Source organism: Salmo salar, chromosome ssa24 (genome assembly GCF_905237065.1).
Source record: "Salmo salar chromosome ssa24, Ssal_v3.1, whole genome shotgun sequence".
Taxonomy (NCBI): Eukaryota; Metazoa; Chordata; class Actinopteri; order Salmoniformes; family Salmonidae; genus Salmo; species Salmo salar.
In genome coordinates this window covers 15,516,967-15,537,385 of record NC_059465.1, presented here as the reverse complement: position 1 = coordinate 15,537,385, position 20,419 = coordinate 15,516,967, and the positions used below count along the sequence as shown (strand labels likewise).

At 45.7% G+C, this 20,419-nt stretch overlaps 2 protein-coding genes across 5 annotated transcripts; both read left to right on the top strand.

The window, feature by feature from the left end:
• The first annotated feature begins 493 nt into the window (after positions 1-493).
• On the top strand, positions 494-9,276 carry fancg (FA complementation group G). 4 transcript variants are annotated; one of them, XM_014170746.2, is made up of 13 exons: positions 494-712; positions 5,255-5,354; positions 5,519-5,644; positions 5,740-5,915; positions 6,099-6,234; positions 6,329-6,459; positions 6,584-6,730; positions 6,811-6,968; positions 7,096-7,482; positions 8,201-8,241; positions 8,351-8,494; positions 8,582-8,696; positions 8,868-9,276. In XM_014170746.2, the coding sequence occupies exons 1-13, from the start codon at positions 638-640 to the stop codon at positions 8,968-8,970; spliced, it is 1,839 nt and encodes a 612-aa protein (XP_014026221.2). In that variant the 5' UTR covers positions 494-637; the 3' UTR covers positions 8,971-9,276. The 4 variants fall into 4 exon arrangements, with proteins under 4 accessions (XP_014026221.2, XP_045563151.1, XP_014026222.2 ...); XM_014170744.2 differs by lacking the exon at positions 494-712 and adding an exon at positions 4,614-4,870; XM_045707195.1 differs by lacking the exon at positions 5,255-5,354 and having other exon boundaries at positions 518-712; positions 5,519-5,667.
• Positions 9,277-9,679: 403 nt separating this feature from the next.
• On the top strand, positions 9,680-19,925 carry LOC106585012 (transitional endoplasmic reticulum ATPase). Its single transcript, XM_014170743.2, has 17 exons — positions 9,680-9,892; positions 10,916-11,027; positions 11,199-11,371; positions 14,609-14,751; positions 14,850-14,980; positions 15,218-15,349; positions 15,741-15,843; positions 15,971-16,104; positions 16,341-16,476; positions 16,580-16,692; positions 17,507-17,671; positions 17,800-17,922; positions 18,092-18,304; positions 18,441-18,749; positions 18,954-19,109; positions 19,202-19,356; positions 19,432-19,925. Exons 1-17 carry the CDS (start codon positions 9,876-9,878, stop codon positions 19,535-19,537), a joined length of 2,421 nt encoding a protein of 806 aa, XP_014026218.1. The 5' UTR covers positions 9,680-9,875; the 3' UTR covers positions 19,538-19,925.
• Positions 19,926-20,419: the final 494 nt, after the last annotated feature.

Below are 20,419 nucleotides of genomic sequence, written 5' to 3'. Positions count from 1 at the left end.
GTGCTAGAGGTGTCACTACAGACCCTGGTTCGATTCCAGGCTGTATCACAACCGGCCGTGATTGGGAGTCTTATAGGGCGGCGCACAATTGGCTCAGCGTTGTCCGGGTTAGGCCGGGGTAGGCCGTCATTCTAAATAAGAATTTGTTCTTAACTGACTTGCCCAGTTAAATAAAAATCGGGAAACCAGTGGAGTACATATATCATTGTAAATACAACCGATATTATCTGTTTACTTATCGTTCCCTACTGTTCACACTACAACTATTTTCACATTGTTTTCACATTGTTAAAGTCACTGTACATAGCTGATAACATTTGAGTGCAATGTTTACTGTTCACTTGTATTTTTTTGTTGACGTTGTTTTAGTTTATTCTCACTTTAGTTTTTTCCCACTTGCTTTGGTAATGTAACATGTTTCACATGTCATTAAAGCCAATTTGAATGGAATCGAGAGAGTGTTGCCTGCTTTATCCAGTAGGCGGCGGTAGAGCAACATGGACGTACGCCGGACAGAACATTCTTCGCCTGCAAATAGCTTCCTGTCTTTGACTCCAGAAAGGGAAAGTTCGAAACAACAACAAAGAGACATGAGCGGTTGTATTTTTAATGATTTGTAAAGGATTGTGTGACAAAGATGTCTCATGTATCTGCTCCATGTTTGCTTGACAGATGGACTGAAGAAAATAACGTTATCGTAGACAAGTGGAAGGTGAGCTACTATATCTAGCTAGCTAGCTACCTAGCTAGCCAGCCAACAAAAGAAGGGTTATGTCTAGATGGATCCAACATTTGTCAGATTTATGTCAAAAGTATACGCTATATATACGCTATATTTACATTTTAGCTAACCCTAATCCTTTTTCTAATCTTAACCTATTTCTCAACCTGTCACGTAAATTCTCCTAAACTTGCTACAAATGATGGATCCCTTCTTGACCACAGTGTTGCCCTCTATCAATTGAATTTCGGCAGTTAACGTTATACTGAACAAAAATATGAACGCATCATGTAAAGTGTTGTTTTCATGAGCTGAAACAAAAAGCAGGTGCACCTTGTGTTTGGGGCAATAAAAGGCCACTCTAAAATGTGCAGTTTTGTCACAACACAATGCCATAGATGTTTTAATGGAGTGTGCAATTGGCATGCTGATTGCAGGAAGGTCCACCAGCGCTGTTGCCAGATAATTTCTCTACCATAAGCTGCCTCCAACGTAATTTTAGAGAATTTGGCAGTATGTCCAACTGGCCTCACAACCGCAGACCATGTGTAACCATGCCAGCCCAGGACTTCCACATCCGACTTCTTCACCAGCAGGATTGTCTGAGACCAGCCACCTGGACAGCTGATGACACTGGGTTTGCACAACCAATGAATTTCTTCACCAACTGTCAGAAACCGTCTCAGGGAAGCTCATCTGCATGCTTGTCGTCCTCACCAGGGTCTTTGCTGATGTCAAAGTTGTGAACAGATTGCCCCATGGTGGCGGTGAGGACTGAGTTATGATATGGGCAGGCAGGCATAAGCTATGGACAACAAACCCAATTAGATTTTATCGATTGCCATTTGGGTGCACAGAGATATCCTGAGGCCCATTTTCATGCCATTCATCCGCTGCCTTCACCTCATGTTTTAGCATGATAATGTACGGCTCCATGTCACAAGGATCTGTACACAATTCCTGGAAGCTGAAAATGTCCCAGTTCTTCCATGGCCTGCATACTCACCAGATGTCATCCATTGAGCATGTTTGGGATGCTCTGGATCAACGTTTACGACAGCGTGTTCCAGTTCCCGCCAATATCCAGCAATTTCGCACAGCCATTAAAGAGGTGTGGGACAACATTCCACAGGCCACAATCAACAGCCTCATCAACTCTATGCGAAGGAGATGTTGCGCCAGATACTGACTGGTTTTCAGATCCACGCCACAGTCTTTTTTTAAAGGTATCTGTGACCAACAGATGCATATCTGTATTCCCAGTCATGTGAAATTCATAGATTAGGGCCTAATTAATTTATTTCAATTGACTGATTTCCTTATGTTGCATGTCGCGTCTTATATTTTTGTTCAGTGTAAATGCTTCCATAGCCTTCATGTCTAAAGGTGTTTTCTCATATAGTCCTCTTTAAAGTGAACTCTGGGGTAAAAAAAGAACAATAACTGTTCTCTTTGTATTCACATTGTCCTTGCCTCTGAATGGAGACTCAACTCTTTTGCCAGTTTACTTCACCAATTTTGTGGTCTGAGTCTTTGCTTTCACATTCATTGCTATATTTAGAAAGGAACCAATATCTTTTTCCAACATTAGCGCAATGCACTCTGGGTTTTTACAAAGTGCAGGACAAGCCATGCCATTAGCATGTGTTATCGGACAGCTAGCTCAATAATGGACTAAAGGAGCCTAATGTTACTCCTTAGTCCAGGGACCTTACATGTTCTGTTTAAAGGGAGAATTTGCTCTGGAAGCCAAAACAGCCAAATACTCCATTTTTAAATGTGAATCAATTCTCAATTGCAATACAGTTCTAGAAACATAAATCCCTCTACTTTAATATCACATCAAAACAATTTCACATGCAAAATATACACTTACTGTACACTGCTTTAACACAATTGTAACCCACAGTATTTTTCAGTGACAACACGTTTATGATGTCGGTCTTCCTTTTACACGCAAGTTCGGAGATGCAGATAGCTAGTTAGCACAGGTAGTCCACTCTCTCATCAGTCTGTTTTCCGTAAACAAGTGACCATAACATGGAAATCTGGCTGTGTGGGAACCCTAACACTTACCCTATAAAAGTGTGTATCAATATAAAAAAAAAATTCTCAATGACATGAGAGATAAGGGCCTTTTGCTTCCAAAACCGTACAGCAAGCGATACGTGCTAATGTTCAGACCAAGCATCACGGCTCTAAAACTCCCAACTACAATGACTCGTGTAATGTAATAGATCTGAGAGTCATCGTAACCCTTTTTCAGACAGCTAGATATTTTTCTCATCAATGTACACAAAATACCCCAAAATGACAGTGAAAACAGGTTTTTAGAAAATGTATTTTAAAAGTACTAGGGTCTGAATACTTATGTAAATGTGATATTTCAGTTTTTATTTTCAATAAATGTGCAACATTTCTAAACCTGTTTAATCAATTTTAGAATAAGGCCTGTAACGTAACAAAATGTGGAAAAAGTAAAGGGGTCTGAATACTTTCTGAATGCACTGTGCCTGCTTACATTTTGGAAGCTAATAGATTGCATTTAGTTGAGACAATTATAATCAGAAGATAATATTAACATGTAAATAGTATTGGTAACACAATATCTGCAGATTAAATCATTCTGTAATTAAATTGTACACCCAATGTAGGCTACTGTCCCTTTAAGAGCTAGCATTGATTTTGTACTCTATGTTGCGATTCTCACCAAATATTGTTGTCTTCTCACACTATTCAAGACCCATCATCAAATGAACAGCTTATGGAGCTCTCTCAGCCTGTAGGTCACATAATGCTAACAAATAGTTTGAACATCGTGTCGGTACAAAACTCCACACATTTCTGCATTTCTGTTCACGCTAGACAATAGAGATTTAATATACAAAAACAGCACATGTTTTTCATCATCAACCAGGTTTCATCCAACCTTTTTATGCAAGTAAAGTACATGTCGTATAAAAAATGTCATGACAGGCCTGATGGAAACAGAACATTTGTCGGTAAACTTTTCAAATGTCGACAAAACCAAATACGCCAGACAAGGTGGGATACTGGTGTGCCATCCCGCAGGCTCCACAATGGATTAGTCCACTCCGAGAAGTGTGAATCAGACAGTTTTCTCTTTTTTTGTCTATCTACCAAACAATCGACTAAATGGGGTCAGCCCTAGTGTGGTCCTCCCACGAAAACGCGTTGGGAATGCATGTGTTGGGAGCACAACATCATGCTTGTGTGACAGTTTTGAATGTGCGTCCAAAGGGAAATAAAAGTATTATTCGTTTTTCTTGCCCCCGAAGGACACTGTCTACCAGTCGTCCCCGCCTCCCACTGACACAGCAGATAGGATGCAAGGGCGATACCGTGTACTAGCTAGCTTGCTAGTTAGCTAACACACGGTGTCGCTCCCGCCTGCTGTGTACCGGAGTTCTCCTTAGGACTAGCTGGCTAAGCTAGCACACAGTATCCCTGCTCCCGCCTGCCGAACACCTGCCCTCGCCGTCGTTAACAGAACTGCGGGGAAACAGTGCCCGTTAGGTGGGGGCGAAGGACACTGTCTACCGGTGTTCGGCTAGCTAGCTACCGCTGTACCCCTTCTTCTGTGGGGTTTATCGGCTGCTGACATCCAACTTTATTGTTCATTAACAGCACCTACTGTACTAGAGTTCCCCGCCTCCCGACTATCCTAATTTTAAAAATGACCAATAGAAGTATAAAGATGTAGGAGCGCCCCAAATTGCGGGCAGCAATTACACCCTTCTCATTTATTAGGCTACAGATGAAATAAGTTATGATGAATTTCACAGGGTGGTGAAAGTGCACAGTGATGAGCTTGGTGCTCCTTTCCAATAAATATTGAGTGTCTTATTCTGGTGACATGATCGTTATTTTGTCCAAAATAATCTCATGTAGTGGGCTATACCAGCTTTGTGTCTGCAAGCTGTTGGCTAGATCGCATTTGCCAGTACCAGAGGGGGCACACGTTATATAACGCAAACAGTAGAGTTGAACATTTGTGGAAAATCATTTAGCTTGTATTTTTTTATTCGATACATTGGAAATGAACCGTAAATGTCGTTTTATGTGCACTACGGCATCACGCACAGCCTTTTCTCCGCAACAAGTCAATTTGACGGAAACCCATCTCAGGTAGGAAAATGCGCATATTGTTTTTATGCAATTTTTTTATGTTCGCATGAAAATCTGTCGCCAAATGGATGGTGGCACCAATGTGTAGGGATTTGGCAGGGGAAACAGTGTTGCAGTAGCCTGTGGTGTGGGAATAATAACATGCGAATAACATGTTCACATTGCCTTGAAAAAGGAAACCGGACCGTGGAATTCAAGTGTACCAAACTCAGACCACTTCTCGAGATGGTCTCAGTTCGGTTCGCAACAGGGCTCTTTTCTAAGGGTCTGAGTTCCTTTGGAGCATTAACACTGCACAGAAAATTAAGCGAACAGCACTGAGTTCACAGAAATTGGCTGAAAGGGACCAAGTGTGAAAACACCCTAACAAACATGTCTTTTCAGCAACATCGTGACAGAGGAGATGCAGTGACTCGGGAACAGGGTCTGACACTACTGAAATGGTGCTACGTGGAGAGTCACAAACTATTACAGAAAATACAAGGTGCAAAATCTAAGATGGCATTTAATTTAAGCTAGCACCCCCAAAAAAGTCATACAGATAAGTCTCCCTTCCTCATCCCCCCCTCCTCTCTCCATCCACCACACCTTCCCTCCCCTCACCTCCTCTCCATCCCTTTCCGCCCCCTCACCTCCCTTCCCCTCCAGGTGTACTTGCGGTGCCGGCCCATGTCCAGTTGGAGTTGACAGTGGTGTATAACTGCTCTCTGTTCTCCATCAGTCAGACACAACTCACTGAGGCAGAGCATCTCCTCACACACAGCCTGGAGAGAGGTACGAAACGCACACTCACACAGGTAGGAAACACACACATCTATCTTTTCCCTCTTCCCCCATCTCTCTCACCTCACCCCCTATACTTTGTGCAGCTCTAGGTGCTGTAGGTTGTGATCGTCCACCTCCCAACCCCCCAGTGTTCTGGTGTATGGTTCTAAAGTCCCTGGGTTCCACACCTTCCCTGCGCTCCTGTACTCTGCAGCTGCTCTGTCTGCACTGGGCTCTCTGGCTGTCTACCTGCAGACTGGGGCACATACAGGAGCTGCAGGTAGTGTGTGTGTGTGTGTGACCAACCTGTTATTGGATTTCTCTGTGTGTAAAACACTAGGATTGCCGTATTAGGTCATGATGAAGTAACCAGAAATGAGGTCTTGAAACAATAGTTCTTTACCGTTACACACTGACATCACGTCACAAATATTCATGTTTTTCTGGTTCCCTCTGTCTGCAGGAAGAGCTGCGATCTCTCTCTGAGGGACTGGGGGCAGGAGAGGTGGCTGTGGAGAAGAGTGCAGTCCGTCCAGCGGTGCTAGTGCACCCCAGCGATCTAAAAGACCTCCTGCTCATCTGCACTGTCATCGCTCAAGGTCTGAACCATTCCGAGCTCCCCATGCTGGTTAGTTTAACCCTTACCTATCCAAGGTCAGAGAGGTTAACCCTTACCTGTCCTTACCTTTGCAGGTGCTGAGCTGCTGTGTAAGGGCCGGTGTTCAGAGGCCCTGACTGTTCTTCAGAGAGAACCCTCCCCATTGGCCCCCAGAGAACTGCTGGCCCAGATACACACTCTCACAGGCCTCTGCCTCAGCCGCATGGTAAACACACACACACACACACACACACACACACACACACACACACACACACACACACACACACACACACACACACACACCTACCTCACAAGAGTGATGACCACTGAGATGTGTTTATGTGCAGGGTCGTCCACACAGTGCTATGCAGTGTTATAGGAAGGCGTTGGAGACGGACGTGAGGTGTGTGTGTGCGCTGCACCAGAGCATCCTGGTCTACAGGCAGCTGGGAAACACACAAGCAGAGATCCAGGCTCTACATCTGCTACACTCAGTGAGTGACACACACAGATTAAAGGCATCTGTCTGAGGCAGTAGTTGACTGAAATCTGATGGGTCTTGTGTCTGTGCCAGGTTCTGATGATGCCACCTGCCACCCAGCCTGCTGTGGCCCCACCTATCATCTGTCCCGCCTCTCTGCTCCCTGGCCAATCCCTATCCAGCCTGCTTTCTGTCCCCTCCCCCCTCAGCGTACTACACAGTCTGGCTCAGAAGTGTGTGCTCCACGGAAGGCAAGTTCCCAGATAGCCAACATTGTTGACATACCTCCTAGGAACTTCAGATCTGAGAGGGTTGAATTTGTACCACTGTTGTTTATCTTGTAGTGTGCTATCCTATGGTTGTGTGTTTGTGTTGTAGTGTGTCAGAGGGTGTAGAGCACTACCTGGACCTCCTAGCTGCTCTTCAGTCAGACCACCAGCTGTCTCAGGGGTTCTCTGAGGCCCCTTCCCTCCCCAGGTTACCTGAGCTCTACCTGGAGGCTGGCTCCTCCCTGCTGACGGCCCAGCGGCCTACAGACTGCTTGGCACTTTGTGATGAAGTCATCAGTACGACTCTAGAGCTGCTCCCAGAGAGGCTGTTGCTGGAGGAGCCCATGGAGGCGTCTGTGCCTGGGTCTCCAGACAAGCTGGGGTTAGGCCAGGACCGGCTGGGTGTGGTGCTGTGGTCTGGGGCTGCCTACCTTCTCCAGGCCCACTGCTATTCCCACCTCAAGGACTGGAAGCAGGCTGTCACCCACTACACCAGGTGAGCCTCATATCGCATCACACTTCACCCACTGCACCAGGTGAGTCTCGTATCACATCACACTTCACCCACTGCGCCAGGTGAGTCTCATATCGCATCACACTTCACCCACTGCACCAGGTGAGTCTCATATCGCATCACACTTCATCCACTGCGCCAGGTGAGTCTCATATCGCATCACACTTCATCCACTGCGCCAGGTGAGTCTCGTATCGCATCACACTTCATCCACTGCGCCAGGTGAGTCTCATATCGCATCACACTTCACCCACTGCGCCAGGTGAGTCTCATATCGCATCACACTTCATCCACTGCGCCAGGTGAGTCTCATATCGCATTACACTTCATCCACTGCGCCAGGTGAGTCTCGTATCGCATCACACTTCATCCACTGCGCCAGGTGAGTCTCGTATCGCATCACACTTCACCCACTGCACCAGGTGAGTCTCGTATCGCATCACACTTCACCCACTGCACCAGGTGAGTCTCATATCGCATCACACTTCACCCACTGCACCAGGTGAGCCTCGTATTGCATTACACTGCACCAGGTGAAGCTCACTTCGCATCACATCAAAACATAGAAGTTCCCATTAGACCGGTCGGGTTACCGACTCCACCAGATGAGCATCATGCCTTACACCTGAGTGCTGAAACTGTGTCTTCTAGTTCTGAGGGAGTGTGTTCCAGTTCTGAAGGAGTGTGTGTTGTGTTTCAGGTGCATCAACCTGCTGATGAAGGTGTGTGTTAAACAGAAAGGTGAGGATTCAGACTGGCCACTTGGACATGAAACAATTGATGTTGTATGTATGTTTGTTGATTTGTGTATGTGGAGGTTGTCTTGACGTGTGTTGGGGTTTGGTTGCAGGCTGTGTGAAGCTGGAGCTAGGTGTTAGGACCCTGCAGAGGCTGAAAGGGCTGGCTCTGGCAGGGAGAGGAATCAGCTTCACACACAGAGACCAGAAGAGGGAATCCCTGAGAGACCTACAGCTCAGCCTGCAGGCTGCACCAGGCAACTACAGGGTTAAATTGTCTTTATGTAGACTACTATCTAGTAAGTAATACATGATTGTAATCCAGCCCCTGGGTGTGCATACAGGGTGTGCGAGCGCTGGGCTGTGGCTAACTGAGGTGCTGTGGAGGCTGGGGAGGAGACAGGAGGCTGCAGCCTTTTGGGAGAAGACCCAGAGCTCCAGTACAGCTCCATCATTAGAGTAAGATGACATCAGTGGTCAATGGTTCACTACAAATGATCACCTGGATTTACTCGCAATACAAATGGAAAAACATGTAGAAAAACATTGTTTTGAGTATAAAATTGAGAGTTATAGGTGTCATTTGAGACACATCCTAACCCTCTGTTTTTCTGCGTTCTCTCCTTCCAGAGGTGTTCCCCTGTACCTGCTGGACCCCCAGACTGGCCCCTCCCTGGACCTCACTGACCTCCGACGCAGAGTGGAGGAGTTCATCAACACTCGGCACAGCTAGGGGGTGTCTCCAGAAACACTTGCGTGTCCACATAAACTCTGGGATGTCCTCATAAGGCTTAGTAAGCCCTGTACGTGGGACAAGCTGGTTTTACCCACCCAACATAGTGTGAGGTTCATATCCTGGCTGAAATGCAGTTCCAATTAAGTGGAGTTTGAACTCTGTTAACCTCTGAAGCCCAGCCAAGATTTTGGATGGCCACTCAAGACTAGAACTCTGTGGCCCTATTTCTGTAAATATGTAATATTTTTGTTTGAAATTATTTTGTATTTACTCAGCACCATAAAGAGTGTGGTTGTTCTCTTCTGTGTTGGTTATTGTTTTATTGAATGCTCAGTATGGGAGATTTGGAGCTAACAAGCTCCTGTTACTGGTAAAAACAACTGTCTCTGTTTTGCTATTAGAATGAACTTGTGCTATAAGGTTAGATCTAGAGTGATAATGTTATAAAGCAACACAGTGATGATATAAAGTCAGCGTGATATGGAGGATTGCACTTAATTTACGCCCCAGCAAACCGAGGAAGAGTCGAGATATGGACCAATAAATGCCACTCTAAACCGGTTTCAATAAATCTAGTGCCTCTGCCGTATTGCTATAACCTCAACGCGGTGCACTCTGATTGGAACATAGCAGTTTAATGACAGGCGCCTTAGCCAATGGGTCTAGGCACATGGACGTCGCCCACTAACTGTCTGTGAATCCAATTGGTCAAAAATGTCACAAAGTTCTCGAAAACGTTAAAACGGCGGATGTGATTTGGTTCTCGAATGTAGTAGGTTTGAGAGCTCTAGTCCATAACAGTAGCAATTGGAACTGAAGATAACGGTGTGAAGTTACCTTGCCAGTGACGCTCCACAAATAGCGAGCTACTTTTTATTTATACATACTATTTCACTAGTACCATGGCCTCGGGGGGAGAGTAAGTAGAAATGTGTTACCAGTTGGCTAACTGTCGTTAACTAAACAGCCAACACATCTAGAAAAGTGTATTTTCACAAGCGTGTTACTAAAGTCGAATATTATACCTCAGCTAAGGTTAGCTAGCTAGTTAACGTTAGCGTATATGTCATGCCCTACTAACGTTACGAATTAACTTGACTAGCTAACTAACGTATGAGCTAATGTAAAGTGTAATTGGGACCAGTTATTGGAATGACCCAAACTACTGTTGGTGATTGACAAACGTTTGTAGGTAGGCAGCTAACGTTAGCTAGCTACGCTTTGTCAAGCTAAGTTGGCTGGGCCTACCGGCACATTTGACTAACTATGTAAGCTAACCAGCCCGTGAAACGCTGGCCTGCAGGCTTGACAAGCTCATCCAACGACCATGATGATAAATTAGAGGCAGGAAATGTCTAAGTTACTGCAAACTCAATTCGTCAAACGTTACTAGTTAGCCAACTCGCTAGCTACCTAACGTTAGGCTAGCTAACTCAACGCTGGGTGAAAATGTCGGCCTTGTCACTGGCTTAGCTAACATATTAGCCTAACGATACCAGACTAGCTAACTAATAAACGGTTAGTGTTATGATGGTTTAGGTGTATAGCATGTTGCGAAAATGTAAACTAGATATCTAGCTAATTTAATAAGGTTTATATACCGAACTAGTTAACGTTAGCTACATCAATGTTTTAGCTGGTTTAAATAGCCGTAGCTTGCCAGCTCAGGATCCCAAAAGTTGTCCTTTTGCTGTGTCATCTGCTCACTGCTGCTGAGCTAACGGTAACTAGTTAGCCAACATTAGCTAGCTGGCAATGAATTAACAGTATTTATGCCGAGCTATCCAACATTAGCATAGTTGACTGCTGACTATGAAAATGACGTTTCTAAATCAATATTCTGAATAAGACAAGGACTGAACGTGTATGGAGTAACAACTGATAATTATCCGACGGTCAGCTTTGAGTTTTAATTTGTCGCTTTTGTTTCTGTTTGAACTAGATCCAAAAATGATGACCTTTCCACTGCGATTCTGAAGCAGAAGACCAGACCAAACAGATTGATTGTCGATGAATCCATCAACGAGGACAACAGTGTGGTCTCTCTCTCTCAGGTAGGCCTAAATTACAGGTCATTGGGTGGATTTGTGTTAACGTTTAGAATCCCAGATTGTGATAATTTTGTTATTTTGATACACTGCTGCTGGTGTGGAAAAGATCTGGTCCTGCTGTCTACGTATTTAGTACACTTAGTGAAATTCATGTCATTCATGCTCTGTTTTTAGGCAAAGATGGATGAGCTGCAGCTGTTCCGTGGCGACACAGTGCTGATGAAGGGGAAGAAGCGCAGGGAGTCTGTGTGTATTGTCCTGTCTGACGACACCTGCTCTGATGAGAAGGTCCGCATGAACCGTGTGGTCCGCAACAATCTCCGTGTCCGTCTGGGGGATGTCATCAGGTACACACACACACACCTGTATATTAACTGGATGGCGCCGATTGAGATGGCAGCATCGCTTCAAGTCCTTAGGAAACTGCAGTATTTTTAATGTATTTAAATTGTTAGCCCAGAAAACAACCTTAAATATTATTACATAGACGGGAATAACTACTGGATGTCAAAGAGATGTCAACTTACCAGCACTACGACCAGGAATATGACTTTCCCAAAGCGGATCCTTTGTCTGCACCTCCCAGGGCATTTGAACTGATTCGAGGCATACCAAAACAACGCCGTCGGAGGAGATGGTGCCGGAGCGGTCTTCTAGTGAGTCTTCGGATGCGCGCACACCACCCATCGCTTCCGAGTATATTACTCGCTAATGTCGAGTCCCTAGTTTAAAAAGTCGATGAGATTAGGTCAAGAGTTGCTTTCCAAAGAGGGATCCGGGATGGTAACATACTGTTTCATGGAGACATGGCTAGCTGGGGACATTCTGTCGGAGTCCGTACAGCCAACGGGATTTTCAGTGCATCGAACAAACGTCTCTGGTAGGAAGGGTGGGGGTGTATGTTTCATGATTAATGACTCATGGTGTAATTGTAACAACATAGAAGAGCTCAAGTCCTTTTGTTGACCTGACCTAGAATTCCTCACAATCAAATGCCGACCGTATTATCTCCCAAGAGAACTCTCCTCGGTTATCGTCACAGCCGTGTATATCCCCCCATGAGCGGATACCAAGACGGCCATCAAGGAACTTCACTGGACTTTATGCAAACTGGACTCCTTATATCCTGAGGCTACATTTATTGTAGCTGGGGATTAGAACAAAGCTAATCTAGGAACAAGGCTACCTAAATTCTATCAGCACATCGATTGCAGTACACGAGCAACACACTCAACCGCTGCTACTCTAACTTCCGCGATGCATACAAGGCCCTCCCCCCGCTCTCCTTTTGGCAAATCTGACCATGACTCAATCTTGTTACTCTCCTCCTATAGGCAGAAACTAAAACAGGAAGCGCCCGTGCTTATTTCTATCAAATGCTGGTCTGACCAATTGGATTCCATGCTCCAAGATTGCTTTGATCACGTGGACTGGGTTATGTTCCTGGTAGCTTCAGACAATAACATTACCGTATACGCTGACTCGGTGAGCGAGTTTATAAGGAAGTGTATAGAAGATGTTGTACCCACTGTGACTATTAAAATCTTCCCTAACCAGAAACTTTTGCAGCATTTGCGCAAAACAAAGCATGTACGACTGCATTTAATCATGGCAAGGCGACTGGAAACATGACCAAATGCAGTGTAATTATTCCCTCCGTAAGGCAATCTAACAAGCAATTCAACTGCTCAAACAAGACGTATGTGGCAGGGTCTACAGACAATCAAGGATTACAAAAAGAAAACCAGCCCCGTCACGGCCATCTACGTCTCGCTCCCAGACAAATTAAACTACTTTGAGGACAATACAGTGCCACGGACACAGCCCGCTACCACAGACTGTGGGCTCTCCTCTGTGGCCGACGTGAGTAAAACATTTAAGCGTGTTAACCCTCGCAAGGCTGCCGGCCCAGACGGCATCCCTAGCCGCGTCCTCAGAGCATGCGCAGACCAACTGGCTGGTGTGTTTACGGACATATTCAATCAATCCCTATCCCAGTCTGCTGTCCCCACATGCTTCAAGATGGCCACCATTGTTCCTGTTCCCGAGAAAGCTAAGGTAACTGAACTAAATGACTATGGCCCGTAACACTCACTTCCGTCATCATGAAGTGCTTTGAGAGACTAGTCAAGGATCATGTCACCGCCACCCTACCTGTTAACCTATACCCACTCCAGTTTGCTTAGCGCCCCAATAGGTCCACGGACGACACAATCGCCATCACACTGCCCTATCCCATCTGGACAAGAGGAACACCTATGTAAGAATGCTGTTCATTGACTACAGCTCAGCATTCAACGCCATAGTACCCTCAACTCATCATTAAGCTTTAGTCCCAGGGTCTTGACCCTGCCCTGTGCAACTGGGTCTTGGACTTCATGATGGGCCGCCCCCAGGTGGTCAAGGTAGGAAACGACGTCTCCTCTCCTCTGGTTCTCAACACTGAGGCTCCACAAGGGTTTGTTCTCAGCTCTCTCCTGTACTCCCTGTTCACCCATGACTGCGTGGCCATGCACGCCTCCAACTCAATCAAGTTTACAGATGACACTACGGTGTTAGGCTTGATTACCAACAACGACGAGACGGCCTACAGGGAGGAGGTGAGGGCCCTCGGTGTGGTGTCAGGAAAATAACCCCTCAATCAATGTCAGCAAAACAAAAGAGATTGTGGATTTTAGGAAACAGCGGAGGGATGGGACAGCATTGAAGGTGGACAGTCTTAAGTTCCTCGGTGTACGCCGACAAACTGAAACGGTCCACACACATACCGACAGTGTGGTGAAGGCGGCGCAACGCCTCTTCAACCTCAGGAGGGTGAAAAAAAAAAATATGGGTTGTCACCGAAAACCCTCAACTTTTACAGGTACACAATTGAGAGCATCCTGTCGGGCTGTATCACCGCCTGGTATGGCAACTGCACCGCCCTCAACCGCAGGGCTTTCCAGAGGGTGGTGCAGTCTGCACAACACATCACCGGGGGCAAACTACCTGCCCTCCAGGACACCTACACCACCTGATGTCACAGGAAGGCAAAAAGATCATCAAGGACAATAATCACCCGTGCCACTACCTGTTTACCCCGCTTCCATCCAGAAGGCGAGGTCAGTACAGGTGCATCAGAGCTGGGACGGGGAGAGAAGCTGTTTTTCAATCTCAAGGCCATAAGACTGAAACGGTCACCGCTAGCACAGAGGGGGCTGCCTCCCTACAGACTTGATATCATTGGCCACTTTTTAATAAATGGAACACTAGTCACTTTAATAATGCCACTTAAGAATGTTTACATATCTCGCATTACTCCTCTCGTATGTATATACTGTATCCTTCACGATCTATTGGGTCTTAGCTGCTCTGTCACTGCTCATCCATATGTTATACTTATCTATTGTCATTCCTTTACTAGATTGTATTAGGTTTAGTTGTGGAATTGTTTAGATACTGCTGCACTGTCGGATCTAGAAGCATAAGCATTTCGCTACTCGCAATATCATCTGCTAATCATATGTATGTGACCTATACCATTTGATATATAAATAATATTCCCAATGCAAATTGAGATGAGGTTTCTCTTTCTCCTGCTACAGTATCCAGCCGTGTCCTGATGTAAAGTATGGGAAGAGGATTCATGTTCTGCCTATTGATGACACAGTCGAGGGGATCACTGGCAACCTGTTTGAGGTCTACCTCAAACCCTACTTCCTGGAGGCCTACAGGCCCATCCGCAAGGGTCAGTACACACACCTGTTAACAATCATTTTGTTTCCAAAGTGAGACTGAACAATAGAATTTGTTCCATATTTAATTCTTTAATGTCATTATGTGTAGGTGATATATTCCTGGTTCGGGGGGGTATGCGTGCAGTGGAGTTCAAGGTGGTAGAGACCGACCCCAACCCCTACTGCATCGTCGCCCCGGATACAGTCATCCACTGCGAGGGAGAGCCTATCAGGAGAGAGGTGGGTCACAACCTACACCATCGCTTGTGGGCAGAGCACTCTTCATTTAGCCTATGGAAATGTAGGAGTTGTGCTTTTATCCAATTGGCATTGCTTTTCCCAAGTCCACAGCAACGGGGGGGGGGGGGTGTCAATCTATATTGAATCGGGACCTATGTATCCTGAAGTTCCTGCCAATACCCGGAAAACGGTAAGCAAACCTACCCTCGGACTTCTGTGTGTTTCCTGTGTGTTTAGGATGAGGAGGAGTCCCTGAATGAGGTGGGCTATGATGATATCGGAGGAGTGAGGAAGCAGCTGGCTCAGATCAAGGAGATGGTTGAGCTGCCTCTCAGACACCCTGCACTGTTCAAGGCTATAGGAGTCAAGGTAAAACACACAGAGCTCCTATCTTCTAGGCCAGGTGTATTCAACTCTCACCCTATGAGGTCTGGAGCCTGCTGGTTTTTGGTTCTACCCGATAATTAATTCCACTCACCTGGTGTCCTAAGTCTAAATCAGTCTCTGATTAGAGGTGAACAATGAATTAAATCAGTGGATCTGGCTTTGAGGTCCATAATTTAGTTTGAAGGTTCTAGTCCTTCTGTCAACCTCTACACACTTTCTTGAATAGTAGCATTTAAACACATGCTTTCTTGACTTTTAAAGTCAATGATTTCAGTTGACTTAAGCATAGGAAACATTTTGTTGTATTGGAAACGTGTTCTAATGTCCCCTGTCAACAACACTAAGGAGATTGACATGTACCTCACTCCTCCAGCCCCCCCGTGGTATCCTGCTGTACGGACCTCCCGGTACAGGAAAGACCCTGATTGCCAGAGCTGTCGCTAACGAGACCGGAGCCTTCTTCTTCCTCATCAACGGTGAGATGCTAAACCTTACCCTGTCCCTGGTAGAGGATCACTGTCCACGATATCACTATTCTTTTGTCTTTTTGTGGAAGCTGTTTTGAGTTTGCTTTGTATGACCTCTCTCTGTCCGTGTGTGTAGGCCCTGAGATTATGAGTAAGCTGGCTGGAGAGAGTGAGAGCAACCTGAGGAAGGCCTTTGAGGAGGCTGAGAAGAACTCTCCTGCCATCATCTTCATTGATGAACTGGATGCTATTGCTCCCAAGAGAGAGAAGGTGAGGCGAGGGGGAATGGGTATTTACGGTGTATATCGGTTGATGTGCAGAAGAGAATCAAAATGGAATACCAAGGAACCTGAAATCCCCTTTAAAGGACAATAATAGGTCACCCAACAATGACATTTGTATCACTTTAATAAAGACCAAGTGTAGCAGCTATAAACGGTGATCTGAAACTTTCTGTAGACCAACTGTTAGATGGAGAGACATATCATGCTGTTAACTGTTTGTAGACTCATGGAGAAGTGGAGAGGCGTATCGTGTCTCAGCTGCTGACCCTGATGGACGGGCTGAAGCAGAGAGCTCATGTCATCGTCATGGCAGCCACCAACAGACCAAACAGCATAGATGCTGCACTTAGAAGATTTGGTACGTATACACACCATCTGTTGGATACCGGATGTTTTTGTTTTATTGTGCAGGCGTTGTGTATTGGTTTCCCCAATGCTATAACGTGTGTGTGTGTGTCCAGGGCGTTTTGACAAGGAGGTGGACATTGGTATCCCCGATGCTACAGGCAGACTGGAGATCCTGCAGATCCACACCAAGAACATGAAACTGAATGATGATGTTGACCTTGAGCAGGTGTGTACTCACTCTTTGGGTGTGTCTCAAAAGGCACCCTATTCCCTACAGCCATGGTCAAAAGTAGAGCACTATTTGGGGATAGGGTCCCATTTGGGACGTATCCTTGGTGTGTCTGTCTTAAGTGGCTGACACATTTGTCTAGGGCTGGGTGATATGAACCAAATATATCACTGTATTTCTCTCATTTCTGACAGTATTTGATGTTTCCCGAATAATCGTTATAAAATGTATGCTTTGTGTAGTTCATGGCAACAAATTCATTCTAAGTAGTTTTAATGGGTTTTCTCCTTTTCTGATTGCTTTATACCGTTCAACCAAATATAGAGGCCAAACTGACAGTATTCCGGTTTGTACCACTTTGCATATGATACTCGACCAATGGGTGTCCATTTGCATTATCGCTCAATTCCAGCATTTTCATGATTTATTTAATGCACTAATTTATCATTGTGTAATTTCTTTTGTCTTAGAAATACTCTTATTTTCGCCACTAGGGGTAGTCGGACGATTTCTGGGGAACTGTTTGGCAAGCTAGAAAGTTGGCTAGCAGTTCTCAGCATTTAGCAGTTTCTTACTGGCGATTTAAAAACGTATGACCATAATCTTCTAAACATTACTGAACAACTTTAATGTAACAACTATAACGGTATTTTTGTGTTAGATAAAGTAAAAATCCAAACCGGTCCGTGAATGAATACCAGTATCATTTTTACTGTTTACTGCCCTGCATTTGCCAAACCCATTTAACTGTCAGCATTGTGTTCTGAGGGGCTCCTGCATGTGTTAAATCCCTCTGTCTTCCTTTGTGTAGGTGGCTAATGAGACCCACGGCCACGTGGGCGCTGATCTGGCTGCCCTGTGCTCAGAGGCTGCTCTCCAGGCCATCAGGAAGAAGATGGACCTCATCGACCTGGAGGACGAGACCATCGATGCAGAGGTCATGAACTCCCTTGCAGTTACCATGGATGACTTTAGGGTAAGAAACACACTACCAAGTGTGAACTATGTAGGGTAGACTACACACTATCACAATCCTGCATATAATAACTATACATCTACCTGTTATGCGTTTTTCTATATATTAAACGTGGGTATTTCTTTCAGTGGGCTCTGAGCCAGAGTAACCCATCAGCTCTGAGGGAGACAGTGGTGGAGGTTCCTAACATCACCTGGGGGGACATCGGAGGACTGGAAGACGTCAAGCGGGAGCTGCAGGAGCTGGTGCAGGTAAGGCGTGCGCACACAGTTTAACATTACACATTGTCATACCTAATTACACATTGTCATACCTAATTACACATTGTCATACCTAATTACACATTGTCATACCTAATTACACATTGTCATACCTAATTACACATTGTCATACCTAATTACCTCTTTCTTTTCCCTGTAGTACCCAGTGGAGCACCCAGATAAGTTCCTGAAGTTCGGTATGACCCCTTCAAAGGGAGTGTTGTTCTACGGGCCTCCGGGTTGCGGTAAGACCCTGCTGGCCAAGGCCATTGCCAATGAGTGCCAGGCCAACTTCATCTCCATTAAAGGACCTGAGCTTCTCACCATGTGGTTTGGAGAGTCCGAGGCTAACGTCAGGGAGATCTTTGACAAGGTATGCCATAGTGACTCACCAAAATAAATGAACACTTTGTATTAGTGCACTATAGTAGATTCTAAATCAACATGGAGAAAAACTGGGGTCTTAGCATTGAACCGCAGGTTTCAATCTCCTGTGTTTCTCTGTGCAGGCTCGCCAGGCAGCCCCATGTGTGTTGTTCTTTGACGAGCTGGATTCCATAGCGAAGGCCCGTGGCGGTAATGTGGGAGACGGTGGCGGAGCGGCCGACCGTGTCATCAACCAGATCCTGACTGAGATGGACGGCATGTCCAGCAAGAAGAACGTCTTCATCATTGGAGCCACCAATCGCCCTGACATCATCGACCCTGCCATCCTCCGACCCGGCCGTCTGGACCAGCTCATATACATCCCTTTGCCTGACGAGAAGAGCAGGATCAATATTCTCAAGGCTAACCTCCGGAAGAGCCCCATTAGCAAGGTAAAACGCACAGTTCCCCAACAGTCCACCCTCCTACGCCTGTCATCATGCCAATGTAACAAGGGCTGATGATGCCGTTTATAATATAAATGTAACAAGATTTAGTGGCTCACAACAATCTAAGATGTTTCAGGTGCTATAGATCTGTCATGTATAACCTTTAAGATGATTGGTTAAACCCGGTCTCTTCCGTCTGTCCTGTAGGATGTTGATCTGGACTTCCTGGCTAAGATGACCAATGGGTTCTCGGGTGCTGACCTTACAGAGATCTGCCAGCGGGCCTGTAAGCTGGCTATCAGAGAGTGCATCGAGAATGAGATTCGCCGAGAGAGGGAGAGGCAGACCAACCCCTCTGCTATGGTCAGCTCACACACCCCACTCGCTCACTTAATGTTTCTCTCTCCCCATGTCTACTTTTCTCTTTTTCAATTCACCTTTCTCCTCATCTCCAGGAGGTGGAGGAAGACGACCCTGTGCCTGAGATCAGGAAGGACCACTTTGAGGAGGCCATGCGATTTGCCCGCCGCTCCGTCAGCGACAATGACATCCGCAAATACGAGATGTTTGCCCAGACGCTGCAGCAGAGCCGAGGATTTGGCAGCTTCAGGTACGGGTGTGACTGTGTGTGAGGGGGGTGGGTTGTGTTTAATTTTTTTTATGGTAAATATTGTCTCTCTCCCAGGTTCCCATCCAATGCTGCAGGGGGCAGCGGTCCCAGCCAGGGTACTGGGGGCACTGGTGGGGGGCCCGTGTTTAACGAGGATAACGATGATGACCTGTACGGATAGATGGATGGATGGTGCCACATGGTGGCCAGCTCTGTTATCATACCTGTACAAACACTCAAACCCAATTGACCATTTTTAGGACTCTGTGCTTCTTTCATGTGTTTCTTTTTGTATGATTCCTCTCTGGTGGAGAACAACATGTAGCTGCCTGGTTTGATCTGGAAGTGGGGCAGTGGATCTAGGTGATTGCTTGATGGGGTGGGGGGGCTTGAGTGGCCTCATTCTGAGTTTATTACAATCCCATGTGACTGGTTTTAGTTGTGGGATTCTATGTGAGACTATAAAAGGGGATTAAAGAATAGTTAATGACTTAATTTTTTTATGAGTAGTAGCATATAATGTATGACAAGTTTGAAAATGTTGAAAATAAAATCTCACGAAATGACAATGTTTGACGTTGATGTCTGTCTCTGTTGTAATTCCTTGTTTGACACCAGGTTCACCATAACAAACTTGTCTAACCAGTTTCTCATTCCTTTTGATGGGAAGTCAGAGGTCTGACCTATTGTGGGACCGGGTATTGAACCCAGGACATCTGCATGCTTTAGGACCGTGTTAGCCCACTGAGCTAAAAAGCCTCAATTTGCTCTGGTCGCTAACCTGAGCCCTTAGGTCTTCAGGGTTAGTTAAAACACAAGCTTGTTGAGTAGGAGTGTTAACTCTAGTGTCCTTCCAAACCTGGTCACTTACCACCATGGCAACCTTGTATTAAATTCCTGTAAATTACAATGGATAGGAGTTGAATGCATGAGCTGTCATTAACGTTTATATCCAAAATGGTGGCCATTGTTTCAATGTCTGCAATCCCTTCAATACCATATCTGACCACACTGTGTCCCACTTACCTGACCAGATCATCCCAGGGTGCATATAAAAACTGCC